Source organism: Manduca sexta, chromosome 25 (assembly GCF_014839805.1).
Source record: "Manduca sexta isolate Smith_Timp_Sample1 chromosome 25, JHU_Msex_v1.0, whole genome shotgun sequence".
Lineage (NCBI taxonomy): Eukaryota > Metazoa > Arthropoda > Insecta > Lepidoptera > Sphingidae > Manduca > Manduca sexta.
Window position 1 is genome coordinate 13,230,139 of NC_051139.1, and position 14,519 is coordinate 13,244,657.

The following is a 14,519-nucleotide window of genomic DNA, read 5'->3' on the forward strand; positions in this document are numbered from 1 at the left end:
TCTTTGCTTATGATTCGACAAGGGGAAATTCTTTATTATCGAGTATTGGGGTGTAGTGTTTCAAGTTGGGTGGATGGGGGCGAGCAGGGTCCGCTATTTGATACGTTGCCCACTCGCCCCTAACTATAGTATTGTGTCAGTGATAATTCCATTCTTATTTTTTATATCATTGGATGGAATATTTCTGGTCGCACGTGTGGCCCTTTAGGTATAAATATTTCTTTAATGTCAAATACATTTACGGAAAAAACCTATGCTCAATTCTATCTGATAGTTTAGAGTTTGAATTAATTTAAAATCGTTTATCTTAACTATCTGTCTATTTGGCGCTGCTATTTTGAGGGTGATCACTAATCAGTGCGAACGCTATGAAATATGATGCAATAAAGATAAAAATACATCAAGAGTGACTAGCACCCGCGCCCTGAAAGTGTTCCGCAAAATAAATTATGTATTGAATATGTATTGTACACTTATTTTTCTTATGCTGATTAAGGCTTAGACAGAGGGCTTACCTGAAAGTGTATTTTGTATTTTGGCTATGACCTGCTTGAAGCCCTTGCAGTAAAATACCAAGTAGCATAGAGAATAAGGCTTTCAATGTTAAGTTAAATCCATCTACTCCATCAATCCCGCGCCACAACACTATTTCGCTAAGGAAACTTATTCTATACGCCACACGTTATTATGAAAGTTCGTACCAAGCACGTAATGCACCTCATCGTGATTATGACAATAGAAATTGGCATACAGACATTCCACGCTAATTTCACAAAGATAACATATCAAACCGTTAAGAGTTTACACTGTTATAGATAATAAGCCTCCTGTTCGTACTTGATTACCAGGGTCACTATAGCGAGTTTTATACTTTGTGTACGATGGCTATCCCGGCGAATAGATAATTCATTCATTTAAATAACATTACATTCATTTAAATAAAGTATATTCTACCATAATTGGTGGTAGAATATAATATGTAGGTGGCGGTGGTCTAGCATATTTCGTGAGTTCGGGCAATACAGAATCCTCCGGTAATCCCGTTTAAGATCACTGCTAATTTGTTACTAAAAGTAATACATGGGCAAGTGTAATTTTGGTCTTTGTTGTTCGTATTAGGAAATTTCGTCGTGCCAGCTGAGCTGTTACCTTGTAACAACGAACTACCCCGTGATTAGGTAATGCCCGAACTCACCGTATACTTTATTATTCTGTCTTTGCATCATAATATACGGTACTCTAAATTGTCGATTATATAATGCGGTTAAACACTTAGCACGTTTTATGACATTCGTCGACGTCTAGAAAAATCTAAACGAGTGCTATAATTATAGACGTAAATTTTGATTATATTAAAACATAAATAACACTGAAATAAATATAAAGATATTTATAGACTAAATTAGCTACTGTTCATACAATATTTTTGCTAGAGACTTTCCCGCCCTCACACCCACCACTACAACTCCTGTAAGCCAGGATCAGCAGTGGCACGCATTTTATGACACCGAGCAGTGAAGCTCGGCGAGTCTCAGGGTAAACTAATATGTCATTATCCCGCAACGAAATTAATCAAACAGAAAGATAGGGAGGAGTTGGAAATATTAATTGTCCACTTCCCTCCAGAGCAATGCGGGTGACAAAATCATGATGTAAGGAGGCGATTTAACCTCAAGGATAGGGACGTTTACAACTAGATAAGCTAGTTATAAAGCACCACGGATAAAATTAAATGAAAGGGACCTATCACATGAGCTGTTAGATTTGATTACAATAGGCATGGCAAAAACGCCGGAAAGCACGGAAATTTCATTCAATTCATTCATTTCATTCAAATTTCAAGTTCATATAATAGTGTAGCCTTGTAGGGTATGACTTAAAATGCATTAAATACAAGAGAAAATATGTTTTACAATAATATCAGTCCTGTATTGTGTGCACTGTCTAGGATTGCCAGATTTTTTCAGTCTATAGGGGACAAATGCTTAAATACTAGGTCATTTTGACATCGCGTTACTAAATGAAACCACTTACTTATCTACTTGGAAATAAAACTTTACAATAAGTTACTTGAGTCTTAGAAGTAAAATAAAAAGGTTAAGTTTCAAACAAAATAAATATTTATAAAAAGTATTTTTAATTTCACGCGCCCTAATGCCACTACTACTACTCTAAGAGAATTCTTCGCAGCGACAACATCATACTTTCAGTCAGAAATACACTCACATACTCGCCATATTCGCATTAAACTACAAAATGATCAAAAATCAGAAAACTAAAACCAGGATTTTTGGTGAAAATATTCATTATTCATTGATAGTTTTTGGCAAAATGTCAGCAAAGGTGAAGACGACTATATGTTTCATTTAGTAACGCAATACCAAAATGACCCTGTATAAGCAACTGTGCTTAACTAGTAATATATTAGGAAGAATATGTAACATAATATTTATAATTTATTAGACGGAAAAATTCCAAGGGCCGTCCAACCATAAATATTTTAACTATTCTTAAACATGTACAACCAATCGGACGAGATTATTAATACAATATTTTATAAGCCTCATAGATTGAAGAGGTCGTAACGTTTAAACACATTGTGCAATATCTTTGTAATAATACGTAAGAAACGTGTTAACAAGACTAGTTTAAAACAAATTAATTTTACAGGAATTTGAACGTCACGATATTGTTATATCTATACGTACCTATTATAAATATACATACGTATCACAGAAGATATCTAGTTTCATTGAATGTTCTTAAAATGCAAAATAGAGTATGCGGTTACCGAATCAAGTAATCAAAAATGTTAGTTTTGGTTTAAAAAAAACGATTGCCCGGATCTATACAAATATTAGTAAGAAGAAAAGTTTGTGAGTTTGTTTGTAGCGGCTAAACTCTAGAACTACTGAACCGATTTTGAAAATTCTTTCACTATTAGTAAGGTACATTACATCTGAATGCTATAAGTAGATTTCTTATTTCGAAAAAAATAGTTTATCCCGAAATACCTTTTTACGCAGAGTGGCGGGCAAAAGTCTATAAGCGACGATGGCTTTTCTGAGCTCGAAATAGTCTCTTGAGACAAGGTCCCCAGGGTCAAAACCCAAGGCACACACCTTTGACTTTACCACGTTCTTACATTGTTTATCAATTATAATCGGTCGCTTTAACGGTGAAGGTAGATATCATGAGGAAACAAAGTAAAGAATTCTACATTAGAATTTGAGAGTGTGAAATCTGCTAACTCGCACTAGGCCAACCTGATGGACCTTAGTCCACCAAGTTGGCCTATTGCGAGTTAAGTCTTAACTTAATCCCTCTCGGTAGTTTAGGAGAGGCGTACCCAGCAGTGGGACACATTATAATACTGGTATAATTCCATATGTGCTTACTACTCAATATTGTAATCACATCACATTATGTGACGGAATCGGCTCGGCGCATCTTGCAGAATTCTATCTTACCCTGTCTATTTCTATTGCAAAAGTAGAAACAAGTTTGTGGTGAAATGAGTATTAATAAAAAAGTATTTAATTTAAAAAACTTCTCAGCGACATAATTTTTTCCCGATATTTTTCCCACACAAATTTAAGGATATTGCTATTGCGTAGTGTCAGGAATTTAGCGTCCGGAATTCTCGGTTGTCGCAAACCGATAAATAGATAAACGTTGTTGAAAATTATATAAATTTCTGCCCAATAGGTATTGTGCAATTCCAGTTAATAGTTAGAATCCTATCATGAAATAGAGGGCACATAAAAATAGACGTCATGTTGTCGGAGTTTAAAGTTTTTTATTTTTTATTTTAATTTTTTGTAAATAATTAACTCCAATCAAAACTTATTAAAATTCAATGCATCGTTAATGCTTATAAACTCTATATTTATAGATACTTATTTTCGTTGATATTAATTGCATGAAGATTTTTATCTATAGGTATTTACATAATAATAATATTGAAGTTTTTAGTTTATATTTTGCTTGTGGTTGATTTATTATCTCCAATTACAGTTTTTTTTTATAAAAAACCAATGCATCTATAATGATCTTAAACGTTATATTTATAGATACTTATTTTTCGTATATATTTATTGTATTAAATTTTTTATCTGTAATTATATATATTATATAATTATAATATGTAAGTATACGTGTGTTCTTTTCAACAAATTTTAATATATCTTATAGCATATCAAGATAAAAATATAAATATTTTATCATAGTTTCCAATATTTCCGGTTACCGGGAATTCCTCATTTGTCCCAGTACCGCGAATTTCATATATTTTTTTTACTTAAAAAAGAATTATCTAAATGTTCTAGAAATCAAATCCAACCACAACCTATTAAGAAGGCGTTGTTTTGTTAATATAAAAACACATTAGTAATAGCATTGCATAATAAATATTACTTTTAATCACTTCTCCACAGATCGCTTAGTAAAAAAACTACGCATTCATAAATATATTTAACTCACAACGGAAACTGATAAGCTAGGAGGCCAATAATAGGTTTTTTTTACATAAGATTCTATTTTAAAATATATTTCGAGTAACAGTGACAAAAAAAATCACTCTTCTTTGTTAATAGCATAATATATACATTAATACCAGTTTCAATATATAATAGAGCTCTGCCCACGTGAAAATAAAATCAGTTAAAATTCCCGCTATGTATTTTTCCGGAATAAAAAATTGCATATACCCTTCCTTATGGTTTAGGTTTACGCCGCACTTACATTAAATAAAATAGGCCCAGTGTTTTGCCCGTGAAAATGCAACACGTGACAAGACGTGACGTGTTAGGATATATTTTATATCCGCCAGTATAGCGACTACCGTACATAAGATGTTAAAACCCGCCATAGTGGCTCAGGTAAGTGTGTTGCGTTCCGGAATCAACCTATGTATATCTGGCTCCAACAGCCGGCATAATTGTGTCGACCATCGAGGGGTAATCATCTCTCGTCAGTCGACATTCTATTGGACCCCACTCCACTCACTATTAGGGAGAAGGGTCACTATGCCGTATCCATTTAAAAAAAAAGTATATTTGTCCTACGTTACATACAGGTGTTTTAATCAAGTATTAATATCTTGTTTTGTCAGCCCAATAATTATTGCGATTGGGTGTTTTTTATTTTAAAAATTACAGTCAGAATCTACTCAGGCGCAGCTCGGAGTCAGGAAGTTGGCGATGTGATACCTCCGTGCCTCGGAAAGCACGTAAAACCGTTGGTCTCGCGCCTGATTTTTCTCCAGTCATGTCGGATTGCCGTCTTACCGGATTATGAGAGTGAAGGAATAGAGAGTGCACCTGTGTATTGTGCACACACTTGTGCACTATAAAATCTCCTGCGTACCTAACTGATCTCCATTGAGATTGGCCGCCGTGGCCGAAAATTCAGCTAGGAGGGTTTCATTAATTCAATATCTTGTTTCAGCCTTTATTTCCATCCAGGGAGAAACAATGCAATTTCTATTATCAAATTCCGTTTCAAAGGAAACAAATGGGAACGAATATAAAATTCAATTACAACAAAGGCGCAACGCAGTGAAAAAGTTTTTGTTTTTCATTTACCTCCGCAATTCTGTTTCATGTTGCGAACAATACATTTGATTTATATAGACAAAGAACACGCTTGTTTTTATTATGAACAGTCAGCATAGTTTATATTTTGTAACATATTTTTATTACGACTGACGTAATTTTTCCGAAACGTTTAAATTTCTCGATTGGGAATCGACATTAGACCTCAGGTATCACAAATATACACACTGTCATTAGATATAGATATTTAGAGTAAATATACGTTATAGCCTTTCAACAATATCATTATGATTAAGATTATTCAGTACATAATTCATATTATTCAGAATATATAAACATTATTCAGTCATATACTATCAATGCAAATAATTGAAAATCCGGTTACATACAGCGAGATATTATTGAAATTATAGTCTTGAATTATTCATTAAAATCGCTATATATAAAATAAAGAATTTCTATAGCAAAAGCTTAAATAGACGATGATTTGAATGCTAATATTTAAACAAAGGCTATATTATCTTTTAAAAATATATGATAACAATTAGACTAAAGGTTAGAAATATTTTCTTTTGAGCTAAGGAAATGCTCGTCACATAAATGTATAAGCCGACTAAATATAAAAGTTAGATTCTAATTTATGCTCGGAAATTAATGGTAATATACTTAATGAGTACTATCTACATTAGTCGTTTAATGCAATAACTGTAAAACAAAAAATTTAAACTTGTGAAACAGGCCCTTATTCAGATATCACAGACCTTAAGCATGGGCGCCGCCAATATTAGTTTTAGAGAGGTTCATCTCCACCTTCGCACTATATTTCCTACATAATATATTTTTTTTTTCAAATTCAAAATGCGCGGGTTTTTGAAAATATTTTTATACAAAAACCTCTGTGGACAATAGTGCCCATTGTTGCAGATTTATTCAGTGATTTATATTTTTTGTGATTTACTTCTGGGCCGGGTGCACGTGCACCAACTTGCATCCCCCTCCCGGCGCCCATGAGCTAAAGTACGTAAAAAATCGATAAATATATAAAACGGTGAATATTATAGTTTACATGTAGTACTTGTGGGAATGATGAGTATGCGCAGAGAACGCGAGTTACAAAAACATGTTTAGGTTAAACGATCGCATGTTACAATGTGGCGCAACATACTTTTTACTAATATTAATAAAGCAATTTGGTGTAATTTTTACGAGTAACCAGCTAGACATTAACCCGTCTGAGTTATGTAATCTGAAAAAATATTTCGCAATTAAATTAAATTTTGCTGGTGGGAGGATATATTTTATATCCCTAAGTGAGTCGCGTTACGGGATCAGCCTGTGTATATCCGGTTCAAACAGACCGGCATAATTGTGTCGACTGTCGAGGGATAATCATCTCTCGTTCCATTCCATTTACCATCAAATGCAGTGGGGTTAATTTGCCGTACCCTTATACAACCAAAAAAAAAAAAACTCACACAAACTGTTGATCAACCTGATTTGATACCGAACCCCATTCCTCATTTTGTATACGCTGCTACTACAAGGAAGCTGTTATAGTACCTGTAAACAATAGACTGAATAAGTACAATAATATGATCAAGGAGATTAAACTAATTTCACGAACAATAAAATTGGATTTACTAACTGGGTCAAACAAAATTCATTAATAAAGCGTCGCTGAATGAATCAAAAATCGTTTGAAGTTGGGAACATCCTCGTTCAATTTCAAATTTGGTTTGACACTGGCGTGCAGGGCGAAGGCTTTGTGTTTCTGTATTAATTTGGAAAAATAAGTACTGATGCATTTTCAAATACATGTTAAGCATAATGATTCTTATGTTTATATTTCTTAATTTTACGCACCCTAATACTACTACCACTCTACGAGAATTCGTCGCAGAGGCAATATCACACTTACAGTCAGAAATACACTCACGCACACGTCATATTCGCATTAAACTACACAATGATAAAAAAATAAGAATACTAAAGTTTGAATTTTTGGTGAAAATATTTGTTATTAATGGATGATTTTGGCACAATGTCAGCAAAGGTGAAGACGAGTATGTGGTTTCATTTATTAACAAAATGACCCTGTATAGGCTAGTTTTAAGATGAAGTCATTTTATGTATCTATAGTATTTTTATTATGCTATATAGTCGCTAAGCTATAAAACCTTCAAATAAATAAAAAAGCTACGACAGAGAGGGGTCCCAAGTACGTTTTAGAAATGTTCTCACGTATATTTTTAATCACCCTAGTTAGGAATCCACCCTGAACCCCACAGTTTACAGTATCACTAAGCCAATAACGTCCCACACTAATCACAACTAGATAGACAAACACAAACATAATTAACACAAAATCATACCCATTCATTGCTATTGAAAACACAAAAGCGCAAACAAAGATTTTCAACGTATGTTTTATCTTCACAAATATTTGTCTCATGCGGTAACTGTCACAAATGTGGATTTGATAACGTTTTGTGCATTCTGTAATTGCTGTTGTTTTCATTGAGTTTAGTGGAAGATATGTGTCATGAAATATTCCATCCTATGATATAGAAAAATAAGAAAGGCATTACTTAGGGTACACGAAAAGAAAAGAAAGAAAATAATGGAATCATTACTGGCACACTATAGTGACATATTACAAAAAAATAATAGTAAAAACATAAAATTAATGAAATACTTGCGAAGGCAGTTTATAGTTTAGACACACGTCACATCATTATCCCTGAGAGGGTAGGCAGAGCTGCGACCAGTAATTTATATAATATACAGTCGTTTTAGATAAACGATCTTAATTTCAATCTCCAATTCAATACCGAGAATGAACCAATCATAATAACTCATTTGCATGCATGTCAAAAAAACGCTGTTCTGATTGGTTCATTTTTGCCATAGATTGAAAAAGCGACTAGAATGGTTTATTGAAAATTGATCTACTTTGTAAATGGTTAAGCGCGGTGGAACATAAAAAGAAAAATACGTGTCGAATTAAGAACCTTCTCCATTTTTTTCGTCGGTTAAAATGGCGGATAGGCAGCATTTCCTAATAATACCTACAGATATTTTTTTACGTTTAGATGTTATAATTTATTCTTCGTTCACTTCGCTATCATAACCTGATCTAAGGAATTCTCTCTATTGACATTTAGTTAGATTTAAGCATACATCTATAAAATATATATTCCGCGTGCATTTCAGATTATACTAATATATATAAACTGCAAAAATAAGATATATATACATTATCTCAAATATGAATCGCTCTTTTAACTGAATATGATTAAAAAATAACCTGACTTATGTATCTTTAGCACTTTTTATACAACTGACATAATATGTAATAATTTTATATTACACAGATAAAATAGGAATAACAGATAGTTATCTTGTAACGCGGATTACGTCCATCATGTTTATTTGTTAAGATTTTCCATTTACAATTTATCTTGATATTATCTGCAGCAGTAAAATTTCTAGAAATTATATCTTAGCGGAATTTTTAAAATAAAAAATATATTTTATGATGTTAATTAATAATTAAAAAATAGTATATAATAATTTCATATCTTATTTAGTTGTACATAGGCTTGGGTCTATCTCAGAGTGGGTAGGCAGAGGCGCAATTAGTATACTCATTTTTCGTCGTGAGTATCCGTGCCATGATGAAAGGGTGAACAATTTATTTATAATTTAACTAGGTTCGTACGTGTAACAAGCCTTTCCCGCTACAAAAATCCATAAAGCACTTACCTGTGCTACGTCACAGCCGTCTGTATAAAAATTCTATTATTTCTCATGGAAACGAAAAAGTAGCCTATGTGTTAATTGAGGACATTGTTTATATGTGTGTCGAATTTCATCCAAATCCGTTCAGCTGTTTCTGCGGTTGCTTCAAACGAACGTGCAAACATTTTCACAAACTTTCACATTTATGTTAGAAGGAAGATTTATAACAAAATATTACTATATTTTGGTTTGATTTCACTATACTATCACCATTACTATGTACAATAAGATTCAAATGTGAAAGTTGGAGATATTGAGATGTTTGGATGTGCTGAAGCGACTTTGTAATTTCGAATGATATCAAATATCGCAATTATTTTATTTTATTTGCTGTGATTCGGCATAAGACAGTTTTACAAATATAATTTTTGCTGTTAGCTTAACATCCAAATCCAACCCTGACAAAATCATAACAAAAATCTACACGATTGTTACCTGCCTACAGCTCTAATGATGCTCTTAAAAGGGTAGACTACGAAATATCAAATAAAATTACAATAATTTTATTGAAAAGTTCATTAATTCCACTTGTAGCAATTGATTTTCGACATCATCCAATAAAGACAAGGCATGAATTATAACGCAATCGTTCACGTACTATACTGATGTTCAATAATGTTTATTGAACTAATTAACCGTGGAAAAGTACGCTGTGTCGACTATACCAAGAAAGGTGCAGCTACGGAAATGCAGACTTTCAATTTAAATGGACTGTTCGGATGTCAGTGTAATTTTATACCTATATTAATAGTGTTAGCAACTTTAATTTCCTTTTGATGAAAAATAGTATTTAATCATAAAAATGAATAGCATGCATACATAAATTAGAAGTATAAATAAAATATGACTAATTGAATGCAAAGCTAATGAACACGCTGTCAGCTAAAATTATAGGAAAATTTTGCCAGAATTATAGCTTAAAACACAACTTAGACCATAAATATTTTACAAAAAACTAAATAGTTCTAAATAAACGCATTCGTTGCATAATTTCAACATAAGTCCGAACGCAAAGTGAGCGTATTTTCATATCAAATGATTAAAACTCAATTAACATGTATCTGAGACATGTGTTGTAACAAAAAACAGGCAAAAACCAACACGGCATTACTATCGCTTCATAGGTGTCGATTGGGTACAAGAGACCGCGCGTCGAGCCGTACGTGTTAAATTCGATTTTTAAGATCGAATAACTTCATTGCTCATATGGGTCATCTGCTTCCGACTGTCTAGTCGTGACGTGACGATAAAAAAATGTAAAAAATAATTATTTATACCGCGACTGGCTCTCGCTACAATACCATGTTAGCAACATAAACATGTTTGTCAATTGTTTGCGGGAAATCCGAGCACACTGTTTGCAATTATAAGCGTATCTTAATTAAGGTGATATAATTTAAGTCTTTAGGCAAACAGCATCCGTGCATAGAGATAACAGAGGATTTATGGACCCCAACAGAAGTGATATATAAAGACGTTACTCCACAAGAGGGTTTGTTTGTGTTAAAATGAGTGTGAAAAAACAAGAGTGCAGTGATGAAAAATATGAGCTGGTACCTCCTGAAGGAGGATGGGGTTATGCTGTGTGCGTCGGACTCTCTGTTATATTTGTAAGTACTTCTCAATATATTTGGATAGTAGCCGGTATTCGTTATCGGGATAAAAAAAAAATGTTGCACTCAGGAATAGTATAGAGAATCTTATTTGTGCAAGGGTTTTCAGAATCGGAATAGTAGTTGTAGATATTAGGGGATTAAAAATCGGCTTTAATTATAATTAGTATAAATAGGTTTTTTTAGTAATGATAAATTTTTTACGTTATTTATGGGGAAACTAACTGAGTGTATATAACATATGCTGATAAGAAATAACGCAACAGGGAATTTCTCTTATTGAAAAGAATATTTTATTTAATATTTATTAAAATCCTAATATAATTTTCTGAAAATAAACTCCTATTTTTTGAAATTTTGAAAAAAAATTACATCGGTCTATAATTATAGGCTTACGAAACTAAGAAGCGGAAAAAATATCAATAATCATTAATCAACTAATTTTTAACCGTATCGATGATTAGCTTTGTCAAGAATGCGATTATTATATTTTTTGTAGTTAATTATTTTGTCTTCCGGTTTGCTATGGAGATAAATGGAAAAATATATTTCCTACTTCTCCCTATCCTATTTGATTAATCTTCTTGTGAGTTAAGATTAATGAGTCCCAAAGCCTCGCCAAGCTTCACCGCTTGGTGTTATAAAATGCGTGCCGCTCTCGATCTTGGCTTACAGGTGTTACACCCACCATGTGTGAGGGCGGAATAGTCTCGTAATGGGTATTGAATTTTAATATTTTAAAAATTAATTGAATACATTTCATAACACGTTTTGTTAAACCAGAAATGCGGTATATTTTTTTAATTTTGACTATAGTTTGCACTGATATCTTAATTATTATCTATTATACTCTTGAAAACAAAACGCGTCAACGAAATGCCTTTATAAAAAAAATACTTTTACCTTACATAGGACAGATATTCAAATACTTTCTACCGGATTCCAAACGTTTTCCAACAATTGTTTGAAACTTTGACTTTTGGGGCAAACACCTCCGACCCACCGCGAGCATGAAAGCTGCAGTTTTTGAAACGTCGCTAAGAAATAATATTATAAAAAACATGATAAAATCAATGAAACAGTTGTATTTCAATGTCTGACATTCGCGTAAACATAAGAAATTATAAGTTTACTGCACTATGTTTTTATAGCTACGTAAAATTTTACCGTTTCACCACAGCCCACGGTACGTTTTAAAAGCGCCACTAATCTGGCGAATATTTTTTTGCATTAAAATTAGTTATTCAAATGCTCTAAATGAAGAAATCTAGTTTCTAGCATAAAAAACTGGAGTGGCAATTTCCACTATAAACAACCACAAGTATTAAGACAGTTTTGCATGAAGCTATGATAGTGACGAAGTTTTATTTTTCTACATTATAAATTACAATCAAACATGGCAATAGTAAATAATAGTACCTAATATTAAAATCTAGACGAATTTTAAAAGCAAAAGACAAGCATAAATCTATGTTTTACAGTTCCAAAGTATTCACTGACCTGCAAAATTAAATCCCAATATACATTTTTGCCATCGCTCTACATGGACGTTCTATATTTAAAAAATAAACTATCCCATTCAATTTTCATTTTTATAAAAAGAAAACAACAGCCAGTCCTGCACATAAAGAGTTTTAAGCATTTTCGCTAACCTAAGACGTATCACATTGGAATTGTTTTATTCAGCCAACATATATAAAAAAAAAAAAATGCAAATTAAACATAAAAAACTTACAATCTTTATAAACATTAATCATTTAATTTTATTACGATATTTCTAAAATATTTTAATAATATATCTATATTTGTGTCTTATAAAGATTATGAAAAGTTTTGTTTTTACTGTTATGTCAAAGTGTCTCCACTCTACTGATGGTAAGTGCAATGGCATCCAGACATAAAAACGGTTGACGAGAAGTGATTAACTATCTCTCGCCAGTCGATACAATTATGCCGGCCTGTCCGAAACCATAAATAATGTTCGCAATACATTGGTTGATTCAGGGACACTTGGGAGGGTAATTAGGGAAATAAAAATAAAGAGACTGCTTTCACTGTTCGCGCTTCCCTTTCCATGACAAACGAGAGCGGGCAAAAAATTCCAACACGGATTATACGCCTTTTTAGAAACTTTTCACACATCTATTGACATGGTAATAAAATCTACACCTTCACTAACTAACCGCCGCTTTCAATAAAGGATTCTAATCGGTTTTTCAATCAATTTAAAAAATTACGAATCAGAAAAAGTATTTTTTGACATGGTAACAAATGAGTTATTTTAATTGGTTCATTCTCGAAATCGGATTAAAATCATTGGGATCACTTATTGAAAACTGGTGTAAATGATGCTAGCATATCCGACAAGTCCTCAAAAATCTGCCAGACTTCAAGACACTGAGAGCTTCTGCGTAGATCGAACCGTTAACAGCTAACAATTGTATAATTGTACAAGTTCGGTAGATATTGTAACTTTGACTTTTCAACAACACCTCAGTGCACCCCGGGACCATGAAAGCTGCAAATTCTTCGAAACGTCGGCAGAAAATTATTAAACAAAAAACCGCAATAAAATCCGTAAAAAGCTTTATTTCAAAATCCTCCAAAGTTCTACTTTATTTAAGAAATTCATTTTAGTTGCTACGAGATTTGTGACAGTAAATACGTGTCAATATTTGTTCTTGATTTAAATGTGTCGGAGAGATTATGCGTGGGTTTTTACTAAATGAAGAGCAACAGGTAAAGCATGGCGTGTTTTGCACATATCTGTATCTATGCGGTGTTTACCTAAAAAGATTATTCACGAAATTAACTTAATTAAACGGTAGGTACATTATGCCTCAAAATTAGTAACACACAACTTAAAATCACATAATTAATACAAGTGCAATTAAGAAAAAAAATTTTTTTTTCGAAAATATGTTGATAAGAACACAAAATTGTATAGTTTGAAGTTTTGAATTCGTTCACCTAATTATGTAGATAACTATAAAAAGCCAAATAAGGTGACACATAGATCCTATCAGCTTGTTGCCAGATGCGACACTTCTTACTTCAATACTAAAGCAATTGTCAGCATCATAATGGTATTCATCTCAACAAAATCCCAGTGTTTGCGCGAGGACTAAATCAGAACTTATTTCTATTTATTATTCAATAAAAAAATATATATTATTTGAAAATTATGTTAATAATACCTGATATAATAAATCAATCGGATTAGTCCTAAGCTAATATAATAACATAATTCATTATAAAGTAATTTTAAGTTAACACATACATGATTAATTGGCTTCCGCTAATATTGATTTAGAATTTATATCATATCCTTTATTTCGACGATCCGGTTTATTTAGAATTCATAAAAACGACTATCTAATAATTAAAATCTACTGCAATTAAATGAACAATAATTGAAGTCAATCAAAGTACTGACTTCCATTGGCAAAGAGGACATTTTTTCGAAAGGGACCCGCCACATATATATATGTATGCATAAATGCGGTCTACAAAACGTTTTAATAATAATTAGATAACACAAAAGGGAGCC

At 32.5% G+C, this 14,519-nt stretch overlaps 2 protein-coding genes across 5 annotated transcripts in view; one reads left to right on the top strand and one right to left on the bottom strand.

Annotated features, from left to right (window-relative positions):
- Window positions 1-14,519, bottom strand: part of LOC115448648 (solute carrier family 12 member 6) — a 601,928-nt gene that overhangs the window by 382,942 nt on the left and 204,467 nt on the right. The window lies entirely within an intron of this gene.
- Window positions 10,720-14,519, top strand: part of LOC115449893 (monocarboxylate transporter 9) — a 37,905-nt gene continuing 34,105 nt past the window's right edge. The window contains exon 1 of one of the 2 annotated variants that reach the window (XM_030177783.2): window positions 10,720-10,966. In XM_030177783.2, coding sequence (XP_030033643.1) covers window positions 10,865-10,966 — 102 coding nt within the window. In that variant the 5' untranslated portion in view covers window positions 10,720-10,864. The remainder of the gene's footprint in view (window positions 10,967-14,519) is intronic. The other variant, XM_030177784.2, reaches the window with a different exon arrangement.